The following is a 24,723-nucleotide window of genomic DNA, read 5'->3' on the forward strand; positions in this document are numbered from 1 at the left end:
AATCGGGTTATATGGACCAATCGCCACTAGTAGCTACAAACCTTTTAAGTATCTACAAAGAACTAGATTACATAGAAATTAGTGTCCTAACAACCCACTTTGGCTTCGCACGGATAGCCCTAATATATCTATAGCCTAAATGGCTCCTGGTGGTCCGACTGCTACATTAATTTCACATTACCCGTTGTGTTACTCTGAAGATTATAATATAGAAAAAAATATTGAAAACACTTCATCCATTTTGAGCCCATAAGGAACACACATAAGTACATATCTTTGCAGAACCAAAAATTGTATCCATAGCGCCAATGGTGATGGCCATAGCCTTACAGTTATGTGTTGGTTGGTTTGTTATTTGTAATAAGTAGTTGGTATAGTTTGTTCGAATCAGCTTTTTGAGTACCCGTTTGCTAATCGTATGCTTGTAAATTGTCAGTGGCTGGTGCCATCGTTCTTCACACGAAACTATGTTATCAGATATCGGTAATTATAAAGCAAATAATATAAAATATGAAGTTTACACGCGCTCCTCTACGTCTTGTTTACAATCTCGTGTGATGATTAATGATGTATAAGTCGGTGGCTTGACATTACATAAGTGTGAAATAGTAGTGGAAAACAAAAATTATCCGCAAACACTCTTGTTTTTCACTTTTGTCTTGTTTTGCCGTCCTAGGAATACGTTTGAATATTAAGATTCTTCGGCAGTGATAAGCTGGCACAGTTCTGGCGACAAAAGACGTAACTATTAAGCATACACTTCTCTCGTGGTCGAAATTATAAGCATTAAACGCGGTAGTTTTTATTAGACTTTAACTATACTAAAATTTTATTGATAGACAGTCGTCCTTGCGTATCGTACGATGCACATAATGAATGACAGTCAATACACGAGTATGCCACTTTGCACGGTAGAAAAAAATATATACAACCACAGAATAATGAATACTAGTACGACATAGTATAAATTAGAGGTTCCCAAAGAATTGTTTGCCACGTTACCCTGCTACCTATAATAGGAATGCCTACGTCGCCCTTCTCTTCAATGTAAAGAAGAGAAAGCCCACGCTCGATAAGTATTGTAAATAATATTATGAAACTGAGTTTGTTTGTTACACATTCATACCTTTGCTACTCTATGCGAAGATCATGAAATTTTGCATAAACGTTGCCAAGGGTACAGAACAACATATAGTACGTTTCATCTAGAAATATGAATTATTCCAGGGGGATAGAAATATTTTAACAAAATCTATATTAATTCCCCCCTTCCATGTTATTACGCTTTAGAAGAGGGGCGCGCCCCTGCCACTTTAAAAATAATTGTTAAGTAAGTATAAACTATAAATTGCTCTACGCGGCTAACGAACGATAAAAATCATAATAACATGAAACAAAATAGAAAAAATACTACACAATTCCATTACCTAAAGTCCAAAGGCCGTCTGCCAAAGTTTGTACTACCTATTATTATTATATAGGTGATGTAATTGCGCTTTTGAATAAGATAAAGATGAAAGAAGTTCAAAAGGAAACCGGACGGTCGTCAGTTGTATCGTAACTTCACAGTGAGTCGAACGTCTAGTGCTGTAGTTGATAGTTAATACAATGGAGCGTGCAAGCGATCTGAATTTTCACATGGGGCAATTGTTTTTGGATTCTATGAAGAGACGGCCCGACGCAATTTGTCAGGTTAGTATGACCAAACGGTAGACTAAATTAGTGTGTTTATTTTTGTCGTTTGTTGAATGAAAACTAGGTTAGTTTCTTGCAAAGAACACGGCAACTTTTTTTATGAACTGTTCGAAGATCAGTGCTGTTTATAATCATGCGTTAAATTTTTTATGAGTTCATGGCATTTTAACAAAAGCAAGCTTTTTCGTCCGTAATGCTAAGGAAAATATTTAATTTTGTCTGTTATAAATATTGAATATAACAGGAAATATATTTAAAACAGTTTTTACGAATGGTATTTTTTTTTTGTGGAACTCCCGTGGTCTTCACCGGGGTTACCCTGCCAACGGTGTACAAGCGATCCCCCAGCTTAGCAACCACGGCAGCCCCATGATGAGTCGGTGGGCCCTACCGCTGTCACTGGAGGCTCGGTAGCCTGCAGCTAGACTTGCTTAGGGCCCGGGAGGAAGAAGGGAGGGGATATAGGGAAGGAAGAGAAGAGGAAGGAGTAGGAATTACTAGGATGGTTGGAAGGGAAGAGAAGGGAAATGTTCACGAACCCTTATAAACCTCACTGTGAATGAACAACCATGAGATATACACACGAGCTGTGTGGCTAGGGTTGCGGCAAATGTTCCCCCGTGCATAGGCGTGCATTTGGTGTGGAGACCAAGCGCACAAGAATTGCCTTGGGGGGATACGAATGGTATTAAACAATAGGTTTTATATTTGTTATAAAAATAGCCTACAATAAATCATAATATTTAAGAAATATATCTATCGAAACTCGGACATAGTAAGTAGGTATATAATAATTCAAATAATACCGCTGAATGGGACCGGCGGGTCTACAGCATATTTCATCTCAAATTGGGTACAAATACTGTTTCCAGCTTGAAGCTGGAATCGAAGTATCAAGCTATAATATTTTTTCTAAATAATAAATTCAGACCACTTATAGTTAAAATAATATTGAAGAAGAAAATAAATGTTTTTAGCTTTCCAAAGAGGCTTCGAAGTCTGAATTTTCTGGTGTCCCAAAAAAGGGTAGGGTAAAACAGGGTAGATTAATACACGAGCCACAATAAGCAGTGGCATCTTTCGTATTATGTATAAATAACTACCAGTTCATGTTTATATTTTGTGTAACAAAGTAATTCTCATGGGACGCCATTCCCACGCGTAGTTTGATATGTGTCCTCGAGATTTGTGATGAGATAAGAGGAAATGTGTTTCTACGCGCCACGTATATAATTATTTAATCTAACCGTAAATGCCTTGAATGTATCAATATCATTTTTCGTTCCGAATTTCTTCTTATAAGTATATATATTGTATATATATATTTTTAAATATACGAATGATAATTTAGTGTTTGTAAAACAAATTGTCAATATGTTTAATAGTTTTTAATTATTAAAATTGAAATGTAAAATTTGTAATTAGGGTATGTATTACAATCCAACAAGGTAAGGCACATTCATGTTTTAAAATTTAGACAGTGATAATTTATGTTTTGTTTGTAGAAGAGAAATGTTTTCTTTCAAATACGGTCCGTAATTACAATAACAAAACGACAAAGAGTGAAAAATAAATGTAGCGAGGATGTCCTCCGCGCTCGGAGATATAGTCATGTTTACAGAGCTTGTCTTATATAAAAAACGTTGTGTAATTTTCCGGAGTAGATATTAGCCCATAGCATAAGAGTAACGAAGATTTATATCAGCGAAATAATTTTCAAATTCGGTTCAGTAGTGCTATATATTAGCCTATGCCAAATAATGTATATGGCGAATGTGGATGGAAGAGCCGGTAGGGGTCGACCGAACCGAACCTTCGAATATCAGATATCTGATATTCTTAAAGGCAAGGTCAATTACCATGAACCGGCGGGAATGCATGAAAAGATTAATGAAGGTTGACGAAGCGCGAGAAGTATGCCAGAATCGTGCAAAGTGGTAATCCATAGTCTCTGCCTACCTCTATGGGATAGACGCGTGATATGTCTTATGAATGTATCTTTATTTGAGCTTGACTTCGCTTAACATCACGTGCAGTGAAGCCACTCTGCCGAGCCACGATAAAAAAAAAATACAAATAAAAAATTGTTGAGTCATAAAAAAGTTGTTAAAAGGGGCACTTGGATAGATAAAACCGGTCCTTCATGGCACGTTACAGGCCATATTTTTTTTATAAATGGCTCGTTAACCATTAAACGTTTGCCATCACTGAGATAGAGTCTTTAATTTTAAAAATACTACCTACTTTTTCGATTTCACCAAAGGATCTCAAAGCAGTCATAGTACATGCGAAGTACAGATACTTAATTGATTTTAAATGACCTACTTTTAATTGGAACAATCACTCTACGAATACGCTATAAGTAAATGAATGATTTAAACATTTATTTGTAGAGCTGTTGATAATATAAATCAATAAATAGTTATTACAATATAATATACCTCACTGAATAAGTAATATTTATTATTCTACATGTTATATCTTATGTAATATGGAATAATTAGTTTAATGGAGTACGTGGATAGGTATAATGTTAGCCATTTTAAAAACTTTACATACTATGTTCTATATAAGTAAGTAAGTAACTACGTATGCAATAAAGTGCGTAAGTAATTTATAAATTTTATTATTTGAAATGCTTCAAGAGGTTCAATATCAAAAGGCATTTTATAAACAATGCGTGGAGAACATCATGAGTATCTCAAAAAACTTGACCTGTGATCAATATACATATAAGATGCGGTACGTATATACGTATAAGTTGTTAATTATTTATGATGAAATCACAGAAATATGGCACTTGTAACTATAAAAAACAGATTTACGTCAAGTGAAGTTAACGGATGATAAATTATACGAATAAGGATTATCATTTTTTTATACTGCTGTATGAACTCATACGAAATAAGTATGTTTAATGTTTTATTATTTTTAATATCCAGTTTCTATTTTTATTCTTGTATAATTATTTTACATGTGTGTTTGTAATGAAAATCAACATACTAAACTCCGACGGTTGTACTAATAGAGAACTTTTTGTCTCTTTTACCTATGCTGCCCTGCTAAGCGCAAAAGCGGTATGTCAGGGAAACCTCATTTCGAGATAGATAATCGAAGTTTTGTATGTAAAACTGAGATAGAGAAACTCTTCTAAGTTTTTTTTTTAACAAGTTCTAAATAAGATACCGTTATTTCACAAAGTTCATTGGACGGGTATTTCTTTAAGCTATCTGACGACATAAAAAACTAGATTTTGATTTTTTTGAGATACCGCTTTTGAGCTTAGAACGGCAGGATGCGCCTATCAAAATTTTCATTCAATTAGAACATCCGTAACTGCTAAAAGACGGAGTTGCTACCGTAGACAGAATAAAGCTCCTTAACTTTCATTTATTTTCTTCAGACGTACCACACGCCTAGACTCTAGATCAGTGATTCCTAACCTTTTCAATATTGTTAACCCTGTGATCAAAGCGGAAAACTAATTTACCCCGCCTTCATGATGTTATCAAAATAAACAATACAAGCAAATACAAACATCTTTATTTATCATAAATTGCACAACAGCCTTATAATTCGACGTCAGCTCTGTTACTTTTTCCACGATCTTATAATTAGGTTCTTTGTTACCCCTGTGAAATAGCTGATTTACCCCCGCAGGGGTAATTACTCCCAGGTTAGGAACCCAGACTCTAGATGGTACCACTTGCCACGTATACGTTAAAAAGTTCTCCAATTCAATTTTGTTTGCAGATTGATCACGCGACTGGCGAACAAGAAACCAATGCATCAGTATTAAAGCGGTCTATACGGTTAGCGAGATGCTTCAGAAAACTGGGATTCAAGCCCGGGGATGTTCTAGCTCTTGGAGGCAGAAACCACATGGATTTGTTCATTCCGTATTATGCGGCATTAATGAACGGGCTGCCCATAGTTGGCGTGGATCCTTTGTTTAAGTTTGGTAAGGTTCTTTATAACATCAGAATGAGCAAAATATTCACACTATGTATTCATTTCTAAAAATAATTTATGGTGTAAATGTTTTCTGTGAGTTTAACCTAAGTTAATTTGAGGAGTTTTGAAGTTAAAATATGTTTTATATACTTTCACTTCCGACCTATCCGAAACTGGTTTTACAAGTTATTATTAACAGCCTTGTAACATTAAGTAAATAAATATCGAAGTAGGTGCCTATACTTAACTATTTAAAAGGTCTGTTGGTTTGTTTGGATGCGCTAATCTCAGGAATTTCAGTTAATTTCATATTAGTATGATTTTTTTTTACGTTGGATAGGACGTCCCATTTATCGAGGAAGGTTATAGGCTATATGCTATGGCCAATAGGTGCGGAATAATGAAAATTATTTGCAAAAACGGGGTAAACTGAATTATGTGTGATGGAATCGTTTCTCATAAAAGGTTCTAAAAATTATATTTTATAACAAAGTCCCCCGCTGCATCTGTCTACCTGTCAACGCGATAGACTCAAAAACAATCCAACGGATTTTGATGTTTGGTATTGAAATAGTTTGAGACCCTGGAAAGGAAATAGGCTACTTAATAGGACGATTTTATTCACGCGGGCAAAGCCGCGAGCCAAAGCTAGTGTTTATTATATTATCATTCATTTGATGTAATTCCGTATTTTCTCCGGTAACGAAATGGTGTAAATACGTATGGAAGGTTTAAGATAAGACAGCTGTAAAGACAGTCTAAGTATTTGAAATTTATTAGCTGTTGACTTAAATTTTTCATACAGGGTTCAGGACCACATTTCAACAACCATATTATGACCAAATATTTTTCTCACTTGGCAACAATACTATACTACATTCTAAATCTATAAAATAAAAAATAATTACCTCCAAAGTTAGCGACACCATGCGAAATTTAATATTAAAGTCGTTATCTGTTAAATATTTTATGACTGACTTTCGTACAATAAAATTAATATGTCATCGATTGCTTTATCGTCTGTCAAAATAATCATAAAACACTTCACATTGCAATATTAGTAACATAAAAGTGTTATACTTACTTACTTTTTATTTGGACAATGGGTATTATCCGCACTATTTAACACCTGCTGAAAGGAAGTTTATACAAAATGATATATATACATAGTTATATATCTTGGTTGTATATAATCAATTAGTAGTTCGTAGTAGATACGAGCGGAGTCAATGACATGAGATATAAATGAATTACCGAAAGCTGCTACGGTCAATGTACTCACACGGCACAACAAAAAAAATTTTATACTGTATCTTAAAAAATCCATCCATATTATACTTAATTAAAGGCATAGATACGTTGAATAGATGTCAACAAAACATAACACTATATTTTTAACCTTCTGACGTACAGTCAGGTGGCATTATTCCGTCTAAAGAGATATCCATCTTTTTGCAATTACAGGCGTTCTTATCGAGGGACAACTTTAATAGCCGTATAGATAATTAGGGGACTTTTTATTTTTTTTACTCTTTTAGCATTAAAGCTTTTCTTCAATGAGAATGCCTGTAATTGCAAAAAGACGGATATGGCCCCGTAGACGGAATAAGGCCCCTTGACTGTATTATGCTTTGGTGGCGTAGTTGTACTGCATGCACGGACAGCGCTCTGAGGTCTTGGGTTCAAATCCTGGGTCGAGAAAAGTGTTATTTGGGTTTTTCTGCTCAGTATCAGCGTGGAGTCTGGAATTTGTGCCCGATATGGCGATAGGCTCGCCCGCTATCACATCATGGGACGGATCACGGAACCCACTTGGCGAAAAGTGGGTGCCTCGGTTGCGCCTCTGCATACCCCTTCGGGGATAAATGCGTGATGTTGTGTGTGACTATATTATATTCATTCACAAAAATTACACATGCGCAACTTCTGAATGCGTTGTACATACCAGATATTGGTACCTCTTACTTAAATCCCTTCGACCTAGGTATACGCTTGAATTTCTTCCATCGGGATATTACTGTTCCGTAAGGAATATATTATAGCAACCCAGATCTCACACATATCATCATCTCTCATCTACTGAATTTTTACTTGAATAATATCAATATTTTTTAATTTTTTATATTTTTATTCATTGTTATTTTTCAGTACCTACCTAATTATACATAGATTAGTATTATTTTTAATATAGAAGATAAAAAATTATAAAATGCAATCGTCGGCTGATACATTAACACTCGGCTTAAATCTAAATATGATCCAAAAACCTTAACTTTATTCAAGTATGATAATTTATGACAATGCTATTTATAAGAACACCGTTATTAATATGGCCGATTAAATATCTTATCTAGAATATACAATCTGTATATTCTACACACACTGTATCTACACACATTGTATCTACAATTACGAGTAAATGCACTTTTGATAATAGATAAAACGTACCTACGGAGAGCGGAGGACCGAACAGCGTGGCGCGCTTTAGGGGAGGCCTATGTTCAGCAGTGAACAGCTGTAGGCTGATGATGATGATGATGTACCTACTAGTGGCGTAGTTGGCAACAGAAGGGTCCTGTATCGAAATTTGTGAGAGCCCTTCAAGGCAGTGCACACTTTTAGGCTCCTTCTTAATGTAGCTATGGGCCGAGAGGGGCCCCTAATCCCAGAGGCCCCGTTCATAGATACAGTTAATGTGCCGGTACGACTCTGGCACCTCTCAACCTTTGTTTGGAACCAAATCACTGTATTTACGTATATTTTTATGTAATGTACCAAAATATATTGCATGCCATGGAACGCATTCATGTGGGAACGTCGGATACATAGACTCTATAGAGAAACTTTCTTTATAGAGTCTATGTATCCGATGTTATCCTTCATGCGCAAGTTAAAGACGCAGTAAACGTGATGCAGGGACCGATTTAAGAGGGGGAGGGGGAAGGACAAGACATGTAAACGTGCGATCAAAATACGAAGCGAGCGCTAAAGGAAAACACGCTCGGCCCTCAACTTTTAAATCGGAATAATTATGAAGACTGTGGAGAAGTAATCAGACCCGCCCATCATCAGGGGGATGACACTGCCGCGCCCTGTAAAAAAATAATCGAAATTCCAGGAAACTAGTTCGACATAAAGACGATAGTATAAACGTATTTAAAAAAAACTTTATGGACTGATAAAATATAAATATTTTTGTCAGAATATTTGTAGCACTTTTTGCGGAAAAACACTAATAGTTTGACAGACCAAGGCAACTGGTCATTGATACTCGTACCGGCCCGTTGTTTGATGATATATCTTATTATAAATACGAAAGTATAAACGTTTTAAAAAAAACTTTTGTTGCAGATGAAATTAACACGGTGATAAAAACTACTAGGCCAAAAGTAGCGTTCTGTCAAAAAGAAAATTATTGTGACTTTGTAAAGGCAGCAGAACAAGCAAATATAGATACCAAAGTCTTCACTTTCGATGGTGAGAATCCCATGGCTGAATTGATCGAGCAGTATGATGACAATTCACCAATAGACGATTTTCAGTGAGTATGGGTTATTACTTAAGTTAAAACAGAACACTAAGTAAAAGAATAAAAAGGATATATACTAATTTAACGCGGGCCCTTTTTTAGGCAGTAAATTAAGAATGAACTAGCGGTTGTTTAAAAAGTTTAATTGTTGCCTAATTGGCAGTTGCATGGGACATCGCCGTATCCTTGGCACAACTTCTTTTGCAATCGTTTAGGTCTAGATGACCCAGCATTACGTGGCCCTCTACCCATTTCACAAATGCTGTTTTTTAAGGGTAACCCTTCTATCAACAAAACTGAATTTATATATATTTTTAGGGTAGCAACGTTCGACCTGAGCAAAATATACGCGTGGCTCGTCAGCTCTGGTGGCACAACAGGGATAATCAAATTCGCAGCATTCACACACATGGCCTGGTTCCAGAAAATGATGAGCCCAGCGTTGACAATGTTTAATAAGAAAAAAGCGTGCGTATTTATTTATTTATTTATTACGGGATAACAAACAGCTCCACAACGAAATTTACAAACAGGTTGTTACTGTATCAACGTTTACATAAGTGTACAGCCCACAACGTTATCCACAGTTTACTACAAAATAACAAGTTGCCGTAGATTGATATAAAATTAAAAAGGAAAGAAACATAAATATCATCTACATAATATTATAAAACGAAGTCCCCAGCTGTCTATACGTGATCGATTTTTTCAAAATCTACTGAGCTGATTTTTGTAGGATATTTATTAAAAAATAGTGCAATTATTACGGTTTAGGTTTAGTACATTATGGTTTTATGTAAATTGACGGAAATATAATGATGACTGTTGAAGAGGTCGCGTAAAAACATAGCGGCCCGCTCTGGCTTCGCACGGGTATAACATAACAAAATAACAGTATTTCTCCACTATTTAATGGATGTTATTATACATATAAACTTTCCTCTTGAATCACTCTATCTATTAAAAAAAAACCTCATTAAAATCCGTTGCGTAGTTTTAAAGATTTAAGCATACAAAGGGACATAGGGACAGAGAAAGCGACTTTGTTTTAAATACTATGTAGTGATTATTTAGCATTACCGGTAGACGTTGCACAGTTACGAAACAAACAAGAAAAAACATACAACATTATCCAAATTCTGTGCTCAAGTAAGCAACCACAACTTAAAATGACCCTGTTTACGGAATTATCTCGCTATCACTGCAATGGTTTAATTTGTACATACATTAATATTAGTAAACTAGCTGACCCGGCGAACTTCGTACCGCCTAACAGTCTATTCTCAAATCTTTTTTTTTAATACTTATTCTGTTATAATATAAAATTATAAAATAAAAACAGAAAAAAGAAAGTTGATAAGTCAACGATTACATTATGTCGAAAAATAAAAATTATAAAACACCTAAAATTCTTTCCATTGTTTACGAATCTTTTGTATGGGGATATAGAAAAGGGTTGTTTTTAGGCTTTTTGAGACAATTTTCAAATTTTTTCTCTCCGTAAGAACCATCCCCGTACTTACTACTGAGGAATATTATAAAAAAAATAATTAACGAAATCGGTTCAGCTGCTCTCGACATTTGCGCTTAGCAACACATTCAGCGATTCATTTTTATATTATAGATAATAAACTACAGAGACGTATGGTAAATCATTTAATTTTGTACTCATGCCACAGAAGTCACAGTTCTCCGCAATACTTTATGGCTTCGTCTTGCAATCACGATGATTGATTCTATAGATTATAGTTTATCACTAGTTGTACGAATGGGAGTGTACGGCTTCTGAATATATTCGCTATAATCTAAGAGCATGTTGCATTTCTCTTCGTGGATTTAAGCGTAAGTTATCCATGTAGATTTTGCAGCCCTTGATCTTGATTCTTTTCGAGGCGGGGCAAAATGTGGAAAATACGCCTCCGCCCACCTACATATACCTATATATATTTTTATTTTTGTTAGCATCGTCATAAATTATTTATTTTGTGTTTAATGAACTGAACGTCTCTGTAGTCAAAATTGCGTTACTGATTGTGTATTCGTTTGCCAAGTTTGAACTTGCCGCCTTCGAAATTCTCAGCCTGTGGCATGGGCCCCGGTTTGCCCCCGTTTAGGTTTGGGGCTGAGATATTATACCTACTTATTTTACTAATATCTAAGGTCAAAACTTTACTAATTACTAAGGCCTAGCCAGTTTATACTAGAAACTGTTCTAACTACGCGCGCCTGCGTGTACCAAATACATACAGACCCGGATATAAAATGAAAGCAACTAGCAGCGTTCAGAGATAGTGTTGATTATTAAAAACCAGAAAATTATCAGAACCGGAATGGTAGTTCCAAAAAGTAATCCGTTTAAAAAACAAACTTTGACTTCTGCGATTGAACTTCAAATCAACTGCAAACAATGGAGAATCTCTATTAGTGTGTTTGTAATTTGTACTTTTAATAATATAAATTAAATTCCTATTTTAGGGAAGAACTAACACCAAGAAATGGCCTGCATATATCACCAATTCAATGGATATCCGGGTTCTTCAATCCGATCATAATGCCGTTGACAAAAATGACGAGAGTGCAAAGTTCTTCGCCGAATTTAACCACAGGAGACATTATCGACATGATTAATATATATAAAGTATGTATATTGTGTCAAATATATTTTTTATAGCAGCTAAGGCAAGGGAGGTTATAGGTATGTTATTTATATACGGGCGAAGCGACTCTACTGTACCTAATGGTAAGGTGAGTGGCGTTCTGATAGTGTCCATTGACAAGAGATGATTATTAGTTGACACTTATGCCGGCCTATTCGAAACCGTATATACACACGCTTAATGCGGCGTTATAGCGAGTTTTAACTTGCGTATAGTTTTTATTTAAAATTATTTATTAGAAGTTGAATATAACAAATAAATATTTATTAATTACACAATATTATTGTGGATTTAGCATATGTAGTTGGCGGTTGTACTAATCGTATCACAGCGGTCAGCATCCTTCAGCCTAAACAGTTAAATATTATTTAATATTACGTTTAAATATAAAAGTGTAGCTATAACAGTCATTATATAAATAGAGAACATAATTATTCGCTATCCAGCGGGGTCGCTGTGCAGGCGAATCCTCCCCTTATGATTATCACTGCCTGTTATGATTTTATTAGAACTCGACGAACGTATAAATTTCCTGAAATTTGCTTTTGGTTTGAAATCTAATGCTTGTTTTAGCCCGCAACAGTCATGATGAGCCCGACTCTAGCGTCCTCTATGATAAAGCACGAGAAGGTCTGTGACTTTGCCTGCTTTAACATGGTCATATTGACCGGGGGCAAGGTGTATCCGGATGTATGGAGCGAAGTTCAGGTAAGTGCGTTATAATATCTTACTAACTGATTGATGAAGTAGTAAAACGTATGTAGCAACAGATGAACCAGTGGCCCTCTATAAATATTAAGTTCTTACATGTGAAAGGACCTAATAAATTGATATCACTTGTTTTAGCACAGATTAAACAGTATTCTTCTTTTTATCAATATTATTAGAATTAGTTTAGTTCTCCTTTATTATAATTTTTCCTTATTTTTGAAATTTTTTGAATTGTTTTTTTTTTTTAATTCCTAATTAAGTGTATAATTTTTCAACTATCTAGTTTACCAAGTATGTATAGAGTTTGATTTTAAAAAAGAGTTTGTAGATTTGAGTTTCTTTTTAGGATTATTGTTTTATTTGTTGATATCAGTTTGTTTTTTGCTTAGTTGCCAACTCATGAGTTTGACATTCTAATTATACTTAAGTAGTCAAAGGTAGAGGACATGGCCTAGTCCTGGGGCCCCTGACAATATTGAAATGCTGAACTCAGTTATAGCAATTATTGTTAAAGTAATACTTAACGTTATTAGCTCTATGTTTTTGTTGTAATAAAGTTATATTTATTGAGTAATCGCCTCTTAAATATGCAAATTATCAGAATCAGGTCCTAAGCGGCTATGCACGATTGCATTACATTGATCTTTTTATGCGGTGTAAATTTTTACATGTTTATGATTTAAACATTTCAAAATACGAACTAATTGATGTTATATATTTTAGAAAAGAACAAGAGAAGACGCTGCGGTTTTCGAAATTTATGGCCAAACGGAGAATTTGGGGCCAATTTTCTTACCAAATCCCAAGGGGCCGGTTGGAAACTGCGGCAAGAGATCTGACGCTGTACTAGTGAAGGTAAGTTTTTATTGAGTAGGTACATACAATCAGCTACAACAATTGCTGAAGAAATTCCAAACAAATTGCCTCTATAATTTATTGCCTTTATCAACAAAAATTTTTGCTTCACTACTATTAGATAAGATTAATTAAGAGTTTTTTTTAGATATAAATATTATTTCCATTAAACTTAACGTGTTAATACACGTATTATGTATTAACATACATAATTTGAAGTGTTCAATTCCCTAACTTTTGTAGAGCTGACTTTTTCTTATGAATTTTAAAAATAATATATATTATAAATTAATTAAACCGCAATTATATTTTAGCTAATAGATCCAGACACGGGTAAAGAAATTACAGAGCCAGGCGTTCCCGGTGAATTATGGACAAAAGGAATTTGTTTTGCGGTAAGTTAAACAAATTCAGTCTTACTTATAAACTTGTTTTAGCATTAAGAAGTGCTTAAGAATTGCTTAAGTAGCTGTCAAAGACATCACCAGTTTCCTAGTTTAAATCTTATTAAGTGGTAAGATGGTGGGTTTTGACTTACAGCTGATCGAATAAATTTGTGTTTTACTAAGCATAGCTTTACGAATTTTTTATAAGTAAGATTGATTAATATAGCCATGCCTCTCAGAACGGAACATGTTATCGGTATAAAATATCTATCGCGAGTTCACGATTAGCTACGAAATATCGCAAAAGTTTCCAGATTTTTCTAAGGCATTCTTCGTGCGGTATTAACCAATCTTACCCTCCAGTAGGATCTCAAGTAGAGATAAATATATTGGATATATAAACAACCTTGCCACTTAAGAGCTTGCTCTCATTTGAGTCGGTGTTGCTTAATTAACAGAACTCAAATGTCAATATCCGTCATATTATGCTCTGACTTAAGTTATTATTGGAGATGTTGTTGATATCCGTTTATTAAATAATGAAGATCTTAAGATCCTACTAATTTGACATCGTCTCACTTGATATCGGACTTAAGAGCGAAATTGATTTATATCCATATTATAAATGGGAAAGTTTATAAAAATGTTTGGATGTTTGTATGTTTATTAGAAGCAAACTCAGTAACAATTAAGCGGATTTCGATGAATATTGTTATACCACTAGACCATACCCTGGATTAACACATTACTGAGAAACAATGGATTTTTTAAATATAGGCTGCTGGTGTCGTATAGTCTTTCGTAGTGGGAAAGGTCGTTCATGCAGGCAAAGCTGCGAGGAACATCTAGTGTAGAATAATGTAAAGCCAACCTGACGTAAAAAGTTTCGTCCACAATATAGGAGTCTTATTGACCGGCTATCATAAAATTGCATCTTATTCAAATAATAATAAAATTCACTTTCCCTTTTCAGGAGTACTATAACAATCCTGAAGAAACAGCGAAAGCGTTTACTGAAGACGGATGGTTCAAAACCGGCGATTTATTGTATAGAGATGCGGAAGATAACTTCTTCTTTGTGGAGAGGTTGAAAATGGTCATCAAAAATAGAGGTTACACGGTGTGTTAATTTTGTTTTATTCAATACTAGCTTTTGTTTACAGTTCGACAAGTCTAAAAGTCCTTTTCCAAAATTTTTTTCTCTACACTTTTCAAGAGTTATTTACCTATTATTGTTAGACTCCAATATTATTGTTGCTATAAATAACTTAGATCTTGTTATATCTTCTATTCTTCGGTTTTAATGGTTATAACTATGGTTCTGTCTAATAGTTATTTTTTCTTTTAAACAATATCTTATAACGGTTGTTTTCAATAGAATATCTCAAACGTTTTTTCGATCTATCGCGAAAATCGACCAATCACTACAAAGGTTTTTGCCATGTTACCAAATGACTTATTTCGACTGGTTTTTTCCCGAGATCAGATCGAAGATTAATATTGGTCTTGTTTACTGGAAACGGCCGTTGGTAAACAAAACTTTGTGCATTTGTGTATAGAGTCAATGTCAATAACTAATGACAATCATAGGTAGGATTAGGCTAAATCAGCTTTTATGAACAATTTTAATTAAAAAAATATAACTATGAATAATATTTAGCGTATAATGATCACACAGTAGAGACAAATCGATATTACACTTCGTATTTAGTCAAACTCCGCCCACTAGAAGCGACTCTAGAGTGAAATATAATATAAATAAGTACTTATAGGTATAGGATTTTGAAGATTTAATAAGAATATATAAAACAACAGAATACGTTTTTGTAACATTTCCAGATAGTACCTCCAGAAATAGAGGAGGTGATCAGACAGCACGAAGGAGTTTATGACGTAAGCGTGACGTCAGTAGACGACGCGGACGAAGGAGATTTGCCAGTAGCGTGCGTCGTCCGAAACAAGGGTGCCAACGTCACCGCCCAAGAGATCAAGGACTTGGTTGCTAGTGCGTATTTTCTATAAAAATAATCTTGAAATTTCTCTATAAATCTGCGCAAGCGGCAATAGCCTAGTTGGGAGTGGAACGGACTGCCGAGACGAATGTCAATGGCAAAACCAAAGGGCACACACCTCTGAGTTTTCTAAAGTTATGCGTGTATTTGTGAATTATCGGTTGCTTTAACGGTGAAGGATAACATCGTGAGGAAACCTGCATGCCTGAGAAGCTCTTTATAAGAATTTGGAGGGTATGCGAAGTCCGCTAATCCGCACCAGGCCTGCGTAGTGGGCTAAGGCCCTTTCAGTAATAGAGAAGGCCCTTGCCCAGCAGTGGAGCTCTATATTTTAATGCCGGGCTGATATTATTCTATAAAAGTGTGTATATTCGGCTTCGAAGACGGAATAATCACCCTTACATATGATATCTGGGAGCTACTCATCATCAGGTGTAGTGGAGTGCGTATAAAAATTCGCTTTGTCTAAATAAAAACTGCAAATTTCAACCTTACGACCATATTATCAAGCGTAACTCACACGTATACAACATATTATAAAGAAACGTGATAGTCGCTTTATAATGTGTTGTAAAATAATAAAATAAAATAAAAAACTAGTATCAATAAAAGACACCTTAAAATCTATCACCTAAATATCTCTCAACTCGTGCTCCTCGTCCCTCGATGAAATTGTATAAATAATTAATTTCATGTAATGGAACTAGATAATCTATACAAGTGAATTAAACCAAATATTATGAGTACTTATTTCAGATATAAGTTTGTATATTATGTACATAAGTCTAGATATAAGTTTAGATATAATTCTATACATAATTTAAGTATTGTATAAATTATCTAGTTACACTACATTCATATATTTTTTCAGGTAAACTATCCGCAAGTAAACAGTTACGAGGAGGTGTAGCATTTATGGACGCCCTTCCAATGACATCTGCAGGGAAAATAGCCCGTGCAAAACTAAAAACAATGGTGGCCGATCTACAGAGAGAATAATTAGGTCAATATTAGTATAAATTCGTCTGGCTATTATGGTAAAGTGATTTTCGTACCACTGAGAAAGACGCCCGTTAGTCAATGTCGTATAATGTCCAAATTTGGACTGCACTCAACATCAGAGTAAAGTTCAAGCAGAATTCTTGTATCAAAAATGTAAATAATATATTTGTTTATATTTTTGATAGCTGATGAATTCACTTTATTCGTTTAAGTATAAAAATATAATTTATATTCATAGCGATAAAGTATACGCCGTTCAGGTATTATATTTGTTGGAATCAATATAGATACGTTTTAATGTTATAAATAATGATATTAATTATATTTATATACATGTTCATTGTTGTTTTCTTTATTGATTAATTGATACGAAATATTTAAGTGTAATTTAGTAAGTAAACATGTACTACACTGCAATGTTGACTTATCTTTTAATTCGATACCTATTAATCTTGCTTCTGCCTGTATCCTAGTGTCTCCATGTACACGAGAATAACACTAAGCACGCCATAATATGGCCCTAATCTACCATTTGGTTGCCGGAAATTCCTAATAAATAAACTCAAGTTACAAGATACGAATTGTTTTAGCTCCCGCCTCATTACAAGTTGGTTTTACTGATTCAAGAAATATCATATTTTGTTTGGTATTTTAACCTTGCCACACCGTAATTATCGATTTACAAATGGCAACACTGTTCTGTCTTATAATTTTAATGTAAAGATTTCGCAAGATACTATTATAAGTATATTGAAAAAAGGGCTTAGTGTTACGACCATTCATCTTCCAAAAAAATTTCTCTGGTGTATCCAGTTCCGGGGAAATGCTGTTAAAAATCAACATGAAGTGTTCCTTAACTGATTATTTGCTGATAAGATATCCTATGATGTGTCCAGTGGGCAACGGCTTGGCTGCGCCCCTGGCATTGCTTTAGTCCATGAGCGGCGGATGCTGCTTAACATCAGGCGGACCGCTCGCTCGTTTGTCTACTATGGTAATAAAAAAATGTTTTGGACAAATGCATTATTATCGAAACAAAGAATCTTGACCCGGAATCAATTCCAAAAACTTTAGAGCCGATAATATGCCTTCTATAAATCTTCGTTGAATAACTGTTAGACGTATCGTTGTTTGCCATTTCTTCTGATATCGAATTATAATTTTAGGAGACACCAAAAGATTGTTTAGATTATTCATTGAATAAATATATGTGCATAGGGCATACAAAATTGCCTAGTTTCTATAGAAGCGTACTTAAGCTGCAAGTATTAAGTATATCTACCTATAGTTTCTCGGTCGGCCAACTTAAAATTGTATTTTGATTCGAAATAACACTTAGATTTACATGGGACGGATGCTCAGCAAAATAGGGCTCAAGCCTCGTTTCTGTCTAAATCTTAGTAGATAAAGGCGTATTTTTATGACGAGTTCAACGATCAATCTATAAAAAGCGATATCATATCACCGTTGACAACAATACTTAGTTTTGGTTATTGTGTTTAATACATCAAACGCGGCGTGAAATGCAATAGGATTAATTTTAATGCGTGAATGTAAAATTGCCTACTGATTCTCAGCCTTGTACATTTAAACACTTATAAATCTTTAATCTATAAATGTTGTTATTAACATTTAATTGATATTACTTTACTTCACTGGCGTGACTACATCCGGGAAGGCTCGTGACAAATTCATCGAGTGGGACCTTTCAGTCTAGTTTAGTGCAAAATCAGGCGACCAATTTTTTTACAAAATGCTATTTTTGTATACAATACAAAAGCTATCTGTCTCTATCCCTTCCTCAGCAATAAAACCTGCTGTTCCTTAAATATTAACTAATGCTGTCTGGATAACTCGAATTCGAGTAAATTATAGGAACCATTCCTATTCATTCCATTATTATCATTCATTATTATTATTATTATTAATAGCCATCGTCAGTCCGAACCTAATGACCGAACATTTACTACTTTCTTAAATTATAGCCTTACTTTAACGGTGAAGAAAAACATCGTGAGGAAACCTGCATACCTGAAAATTATTCTATAAAAAATATGAAGGTATGTGAAGTCTATCTATCCGTACTGGGCCAGCGTGGTGGACTAAGGCCTAATCCTTCTTAGTAGTCGACGAAGCCCGTGCCCAGAAGTGGGACAGTATATAATACACGGCTAATGCTATATACATATAATTTATTATAGCCCCGAAAATAAAACCCTGCTTTCAGGGCTGCTGCTACTTGTGCTGTTTCGTTTTAAAGTTAATGTTGTTAGTAGAAGAAATAAGTAAGTTCCATACTTTGCCATAACATAGCGAGAATTTTTATTTTCTTGTTCAGGTTATAATAGTAAAAGTGGAGAAAGAAAAATTGTCGCGCATGCGCTGTCGACTTGTTGCTGGGAAACAGACAGTTACAGAAATTGTACAGAGTGTTTCGAAAAAAGGTAGATGAATAGGCATTATTATTAGAGAACACTATTTATTAAATACCCAAATAAATATTACATAACGGCCACAGTATATAAGATATCTTCAGATTTCCAGTAGATTTTACCTGAAAATTAAACATTATATACTTAAGTATTTCATTATTTATTTCTTATTTTATCTCTCTATCAATAAAGTAGTTAACTGCTTCGTTTAAAATCTACGTTGAATAACTAACCCTTGAGTATCAACGACAAATATTAACTAAAAAGCATAAAACAAAAAAATATTCTTATCTTAAATTATAGCCTAAAATTAGTAGTCCGAAAAGATAACGAAGTTACCAGGGTATTAGGGTATTTTAGGGTAGCAGTGGAATTACCTACAACAACGGCTTATAACCATTACGTGTAATATAAAAACATTATTACAGCTGGGCAGCGTGCCTAATATCTTACAAAACTACCAGTTCTAAAACTTTCCTTGTTCAAAATCCTAAGTATTGCCACTCTCAGTAATATACCGGCATTGGGCATACTTAAATATCTACTGTTTAAGTATATGTGATATAATAGTTTTGTACCTCATTTACCCCCCTAGCCACCGCCTTGGGCGCCGCCGCCCATACTGGCACCAAATCCAACTCCCGCGTTCATTCCTCCACCAAACCCACCTGTGAAATAAAGTATGGTTACACCTCATTTGCCAAAATCGGTCCCCTAAGAGTGACGCTAGAGTCGAACATACAATGGACACATACGTAACTACATAAATACATAGGTAGATAGGTACTAAATAATTTTAAGCTCAGTATGGCTAATATTAGGATCTACTACATAACTATAAATTTTCTAATGCACATCCTTGCTATGGGGGACATTTGCCGCGGCCCTAGTTCAATGTATACAGCTCTTGGTTGTAAATTCATTGAAGCCTATAAGGTCTCTCGTACATTTTCCTTCCTTCTTCCCTTCGCCCATCCCAAAACTCCCTCCCAACTCTCCTTTCGACTTTCTCATTTGTGCACCACAACTTGCACCATTGGATTATCGAGACGGGGAGGAGAGCGAGCTACCTATTAAATTTTTGAAGGACATTCATTTGAATTTTTTCGATCTTTTGTGAAGAACATTGTAAGCGTTTTTTTATTCGATAAAGGAAAGATATAAAAAAAAACTATAAGTACTGAATTAAAATATATATAATTAATAGCTGTATGAAATCGTTAACAAATTACCAACATACCTCCTGAACCACCGCTGCTTCCCGATTGGCCAGAACTACCTGTATATACAAACATTATGCTTTAATTACTTAATTACTTCTTTTGAAAAGAAACTGCTCAGTATTCCTTGAGACAAAAACAAATTTGACTCGAGTTTTTATATAGAAGAGAATATAAAAATTGCGCCAGCGCGTTATAGATAAGTATGGTATGAGAAATACTGTACTGTAATGGAGACCTAAGTAGTGAACCACCTGCATACTTTAATTGGCAGTAAACTAAGGTAGATAGTAATTCAGAAGCGCGTGGATTTGTCACTTACCGGAATTGCTTTCGGATCCTTGTTGGATGCTCTGTAAATTGAATAATTTAAGTAGTGTAATTCTCAGAATTTATATTTATAGATGCATTCTCGGGGCCTGTTTCATATATTTCAAGTTTAAGTGTCTTTTTTCCTCCGCCAAGCAGTAGTGTGTAGTCACTATTGTATTTGGTCGGCTTATACATTTATGTGACGAGTACCACTTATTCAGAAGTTGCGAAACAGTTTCATTAATTTGAACACAATAGGGCTAAAAATATATTATTATACCCTTATCCCCCTCTAATGTTATCGGCATAAAATGTTCTAAGTACATAAGTAAGTAAGTTGCAGAAAGGATTTGGTTTATTTTTTTACGCTCGGTGCTTCATCTGCCTCCGGATCATTAAGTCTCGGACAAATCGTGTTAGAAACCAAAGTGATGTCCGACCCTCAGATGACTAAATATTATAGTTCTAGGGCCTGACCCCGAAATTAAATATTCAAAATAGGCTAATGACGCGACATGCCTACTTTGAAGATACCTATGACGAATTAGAATTGGGATGTTGGTTCTTTAAACATTAATATAAGTGTATCTATTCAAGAATATATTAAAGTCCCATAATCAGTAAGGGCTTTACCAATGCGAAACTTTTGGCGGCAAATTGCTGCAAGACCTTTTTACCGAACTGTCTAAGGATGGTAACGATTTTTTTGGTATCCCTTGTAAGCGCAAGGCTTTGGGTGGTTGCCCCAATCGTCATTGCCCATAATTGCAGTAGGAATAATATATAAATTGTAACTTACATTGCCAATCAGCATCACAACGAAAAACAAAACAATAACTTTTTGGAACATCTTAATCGCGTACTTTAGGTGTAATACTTGTAGAACATTTTTCACTTCTATTTATACTATCTCGCCAGTACCCATAAAAACATTTAGAAAATGATGATGGTTATTTAATAGGTTAAATTGCGCCTGCGACGATTTTAATAGTAAATTACCTGTTAAATAACATTTAATAACAAAGTAGTTTCCTTTTGTATTTACACTTAGGTGGGTACTCAAACCGTACCTACTATTATATGCTAATATCTATGACCTTATGGAATATTTGACTAATTCGGTTGCGTAGTTGTATTACATGCACGGTACGACTTCTACTTTAATGTCTCAGGTTTGAATTTCGGGTCGGGTAAAGTGGACGGCCCATGTAGGTATGTGTGTCGCATTCCGAGATTAGTTTTAGTCCATTGAAAAGTTACATTTGGGGTTGCGTTTTTTAGAGGACGCAATTTTATTTTTTTGAAGTGTAGGGGGGGTCAGTGTAAAGCTAAAACCAAGTTTGTGGGGTCGCCACTCTTGTCCCACGGCCGCCATCTTGAAAATAGGGGTTGAAATGGTTTTTACGATGTATCTCTTAAACTAAGTATTTATCTGACAAAAAAAAAATTATAAACATTTTTTGTTGCAAATTAAATTTTCTACAACTTTGGTCCAGTAACTTTTTGTCGTAGAACTATAAATAAAAAAGTTATAAGCGAAAATGTTAAGAAATTCAATGTTAAGCAATGTTCATTGCAACATCAGCAGAACGGGTGTTTATAAGGTTCATAATACTTTTTTTTGTACTCTCATTACGTACAACACAAACCCGCGGTTGTCGGCTTGTACGCGAATTACTTGGATCCTGAATCGCTTTGGCACAGATGAAGCAATTATTCACAAAAACAAATTTTTACGAACTGTTTCGGAAGTTACTGTACATATCGTGTATTATTGTTATTACCTACGTGGACAATCGAACCGATAAAATCAAAGTCTGGCTCTGGAGCTTCTGAAACTAACGATAAACTACTGGAGCTGCTGCTGCGACGACGAACAACATTATCGGTTCGATTGTCCACGTAATAACAATAACACGCAATATGTACAGTAACTTCCGAAACAGTTCGTAAAAAATTGTTTTTGTGAACAATGCTTCATCTGTGCCAAAGCGATTCAGGATCCAAGTAATTCGCGTACAAGCCGACAACCGCGGGTTTGTGTTGTACGTAATGAGAGTACAAAAAAATTTATTATGAACCTTATAAACACACGTTCTGATGACGTTGCAATGGACATTGCTTAAAATTGAATTTCTTAACATTTTCGCTTATAACTTTTTTATTTATAGTTCTACGACAAAAGTTACTGGACCAAAGTTGTAGAGAATTTAATTTGCAACAAAAAATGTTTATAATTTTTTGTCAGATAAATAGTTTAAGAGATACATCGTAAAAACCATTTCAACCCCTATTTTCAAGATGGCGGCCGTGGGACAAGGGTGGCGACCCCACAAACTTGGTTTTAGCTTTACACTGACCCCCCCTACACTTCAAAAAAATAAAATTGCGTCCTCTAAAAAACGCAAGGTAAGGCCTAAAAAATGTAACATTTCAATGGACTATTTGTATATATACAGTTCCAAATAGGCCGGTATAATTGTGTCCAATGGCAAAGATGAACCCTATTCCCGTAGCATTGTAATGGTGTTTGCCCACTCCACTTCCATCAGGTGCAGTGTGGTAAGTAGTGACTTGGTTAAAAAAAACAATGAATGAAATGAGACTTGCATTCCGTTTTACTTTATTAAATTTATGCCATAAAGTTTTAACATACATATAATTTTAAAATATATCAAGCCGAGCAGGTTTATTTAATTCTTTAGTAATTATGACCAGCCTGACTACCAGCGATTTAAAAATAATTTTATAAATATTCCAAAAATGCATATAGTGTTTATATTATGTAAAATGGAACGCAGTATTGACAAGCTGTCAAATCATATTACAAATCGCAATCCGCTGATTCGATGGGTGTAATTTCTAATAGTTTTTAGAAAATGTCTCATATTGATATAATATAAACAAAGAAATGGAAGAGAGTGAGTTCTTCAAACAGACAGTGCAACACTTAGCCCGGTGTTTGTCCAGTATAAATCCAACACCATGGGAGAAGGTAATCCGATTACATTACAACATTACGTTTTGTAATCTTGTTATTGGTCATTTTTTATTACTCCCTCGACTGTTGATTATTTTGCAAAGGTTACGTCCGCATATAAAAGAATGATGATTTATTTTTACCCGTATTTGTGAGTATGACTGCACGATGACATAATTTTTAACATTATCGACTCCTTATAACTGTGGTAGAGGTGATTCATATCTGTTTACCTATTACCTATAGTTATTCATTTCACGGATAATACATTAGCATTGGTTAATGAGCAGAGGTTTAATTGAAGACCTTGAGAAATGTTTCCACACTTTAATTCAATGGTTTTTGAAAGTTAATTTCACACAACCTTCTTTTGCTATTTTAAGCAAGACATTGTAATTATTTTCAAAAAGTTTAGTTGTTAAAACAGTATGATTTATTTTGGTTTATTTATTGTTTAGCTTTTAAGCGGCGATAGCTTAGTTGGTTGTGGAACGGACTGCCGAGACGAATGTCCGCAGGTTCAAATCCCAAGGGCACACACCTCTGATTTTTCTAAAAAAATTATGTGTGTATTCTTTGTGAATTATCGCTTGCTTTAACGGTGATGGAAAACATCGTGAGGAAACCTGCATACCTGAGAAGTTCTCTATAGGAATTTCGAAGGTGTGTGAAGTCTACCAATCCGCACTAGGCCAGCGTGGTGGACTAAGGCCTAATCCCTCTCAGTAGTAGAGGAGGCCCGTGCTCAGCAGTGGGCAAGTATATAATACAGGGCTGATATTATTATATTGTTTTGCTAAATTGTATAAAAATTGGGCTGTTATGACTAGTTTTAAGCCTTGTGCAGTGGCCACTATTTAATTGGACACAATATCCTACCAAACTTCTATCATAATGACAGATATATCACTATAGCATACTAGCTTTTATATGCAGCTCTCCCTGTATGAAAAGATTTTCCGGGATAACTATGTTCCA

The 24,723-nt window shown here is 34.8% G+C and overlaps 2 protein-coding genes and 1 long non-coding RNA gene across 3 annotated transcripts in view; 2 read left to right on the plus strand and 1 right to left on the minus strand.

Annotated features, from left to right (window-relative positions):
- Window positions 1-1,518: 1,518 nt before the first annotated feature.
- Window positions 1,519-17,218, plus strand: LOC115443294 (luciferin 4-monooxygenase). The gene is made up of 11 exons (XM_030168650.2): window positions 1,519-1,692; window positions 5,449-5,656; window positions 9,001-9,190; window positions 9,497-9,646; window positions 11,654-11,816; window positions 12,409-12,543; window positions 13,270-13,401; window positions 13,716-13,796; window positions 14,761-14,907; window positions 15,627-15,792; window positions 16,671-17,218. The coding sequence occupies exons 1-11, from the start codon at window positions 1,609-1,611 to the stop codon at window positions 16,796-16,798; spliced, it is 1,584 nt and encodes a 527-aa protein (XP_030024510.2). The 5' UTR covers window positions 1,519-1,608; the 3' UTR covers window positions 16,799-17,218.
- Window positions 17,219-19,263: 2,045 nt separating this feature from the next.
- Window positions 19,264-21,656, minus strand: LOC115443296. The gene is made up of 5 exons (XR_003938596.2): window positions 21,565-21,656; window positions 20,776-20,806; window positions 20,474-20,512; window positions 19,812-19,901; window positions 19,264-19,355 (listed from the first exon to the last, which is right to left on the minus strand). It is a non-coding gene; the product is annotated as an uncharacterized LOC115443296 (long non-coding RNA).
- Window positions 21,657-23,579: 1,923 nt separating this feature from the next.
- LOC115443262 (phosphatidylinositol 4-kinase alpha) overlaps window positions 23,580-24,723 on the plus strand; it is a 32,543-nt gene continuing 31,399 nt past the window's right edge. Inside the window, exon 1 of the mRNA XM_030168603.2 lies at window positions 23,580-23,760. Coding sequence (XP_030024463.1) covers window positions 23,677-23,760 — 84 coding nt within the window. The 5' untranslated portion in view covers window positions 23,580-23,676. The remainder of the gene's footprint in view (window positions 23,761-24,723) is intronic.

This window comes from Manduca sexta, chromosome 9 (assembly GCF_014839805.1).
Source record: "Manduca sexta isolate Smith_Timp_Sample1 chromosome 9, JHU_Msex_v1.0, whole genome shotgun sequence".
NCBI classification, from domain to species: domain Eukaryota; kingdom Metazoa; phylum Arthropoda; class Insecta; order Lepidoptera; family Sphingidae; genus Manduca; species Manduca sexta.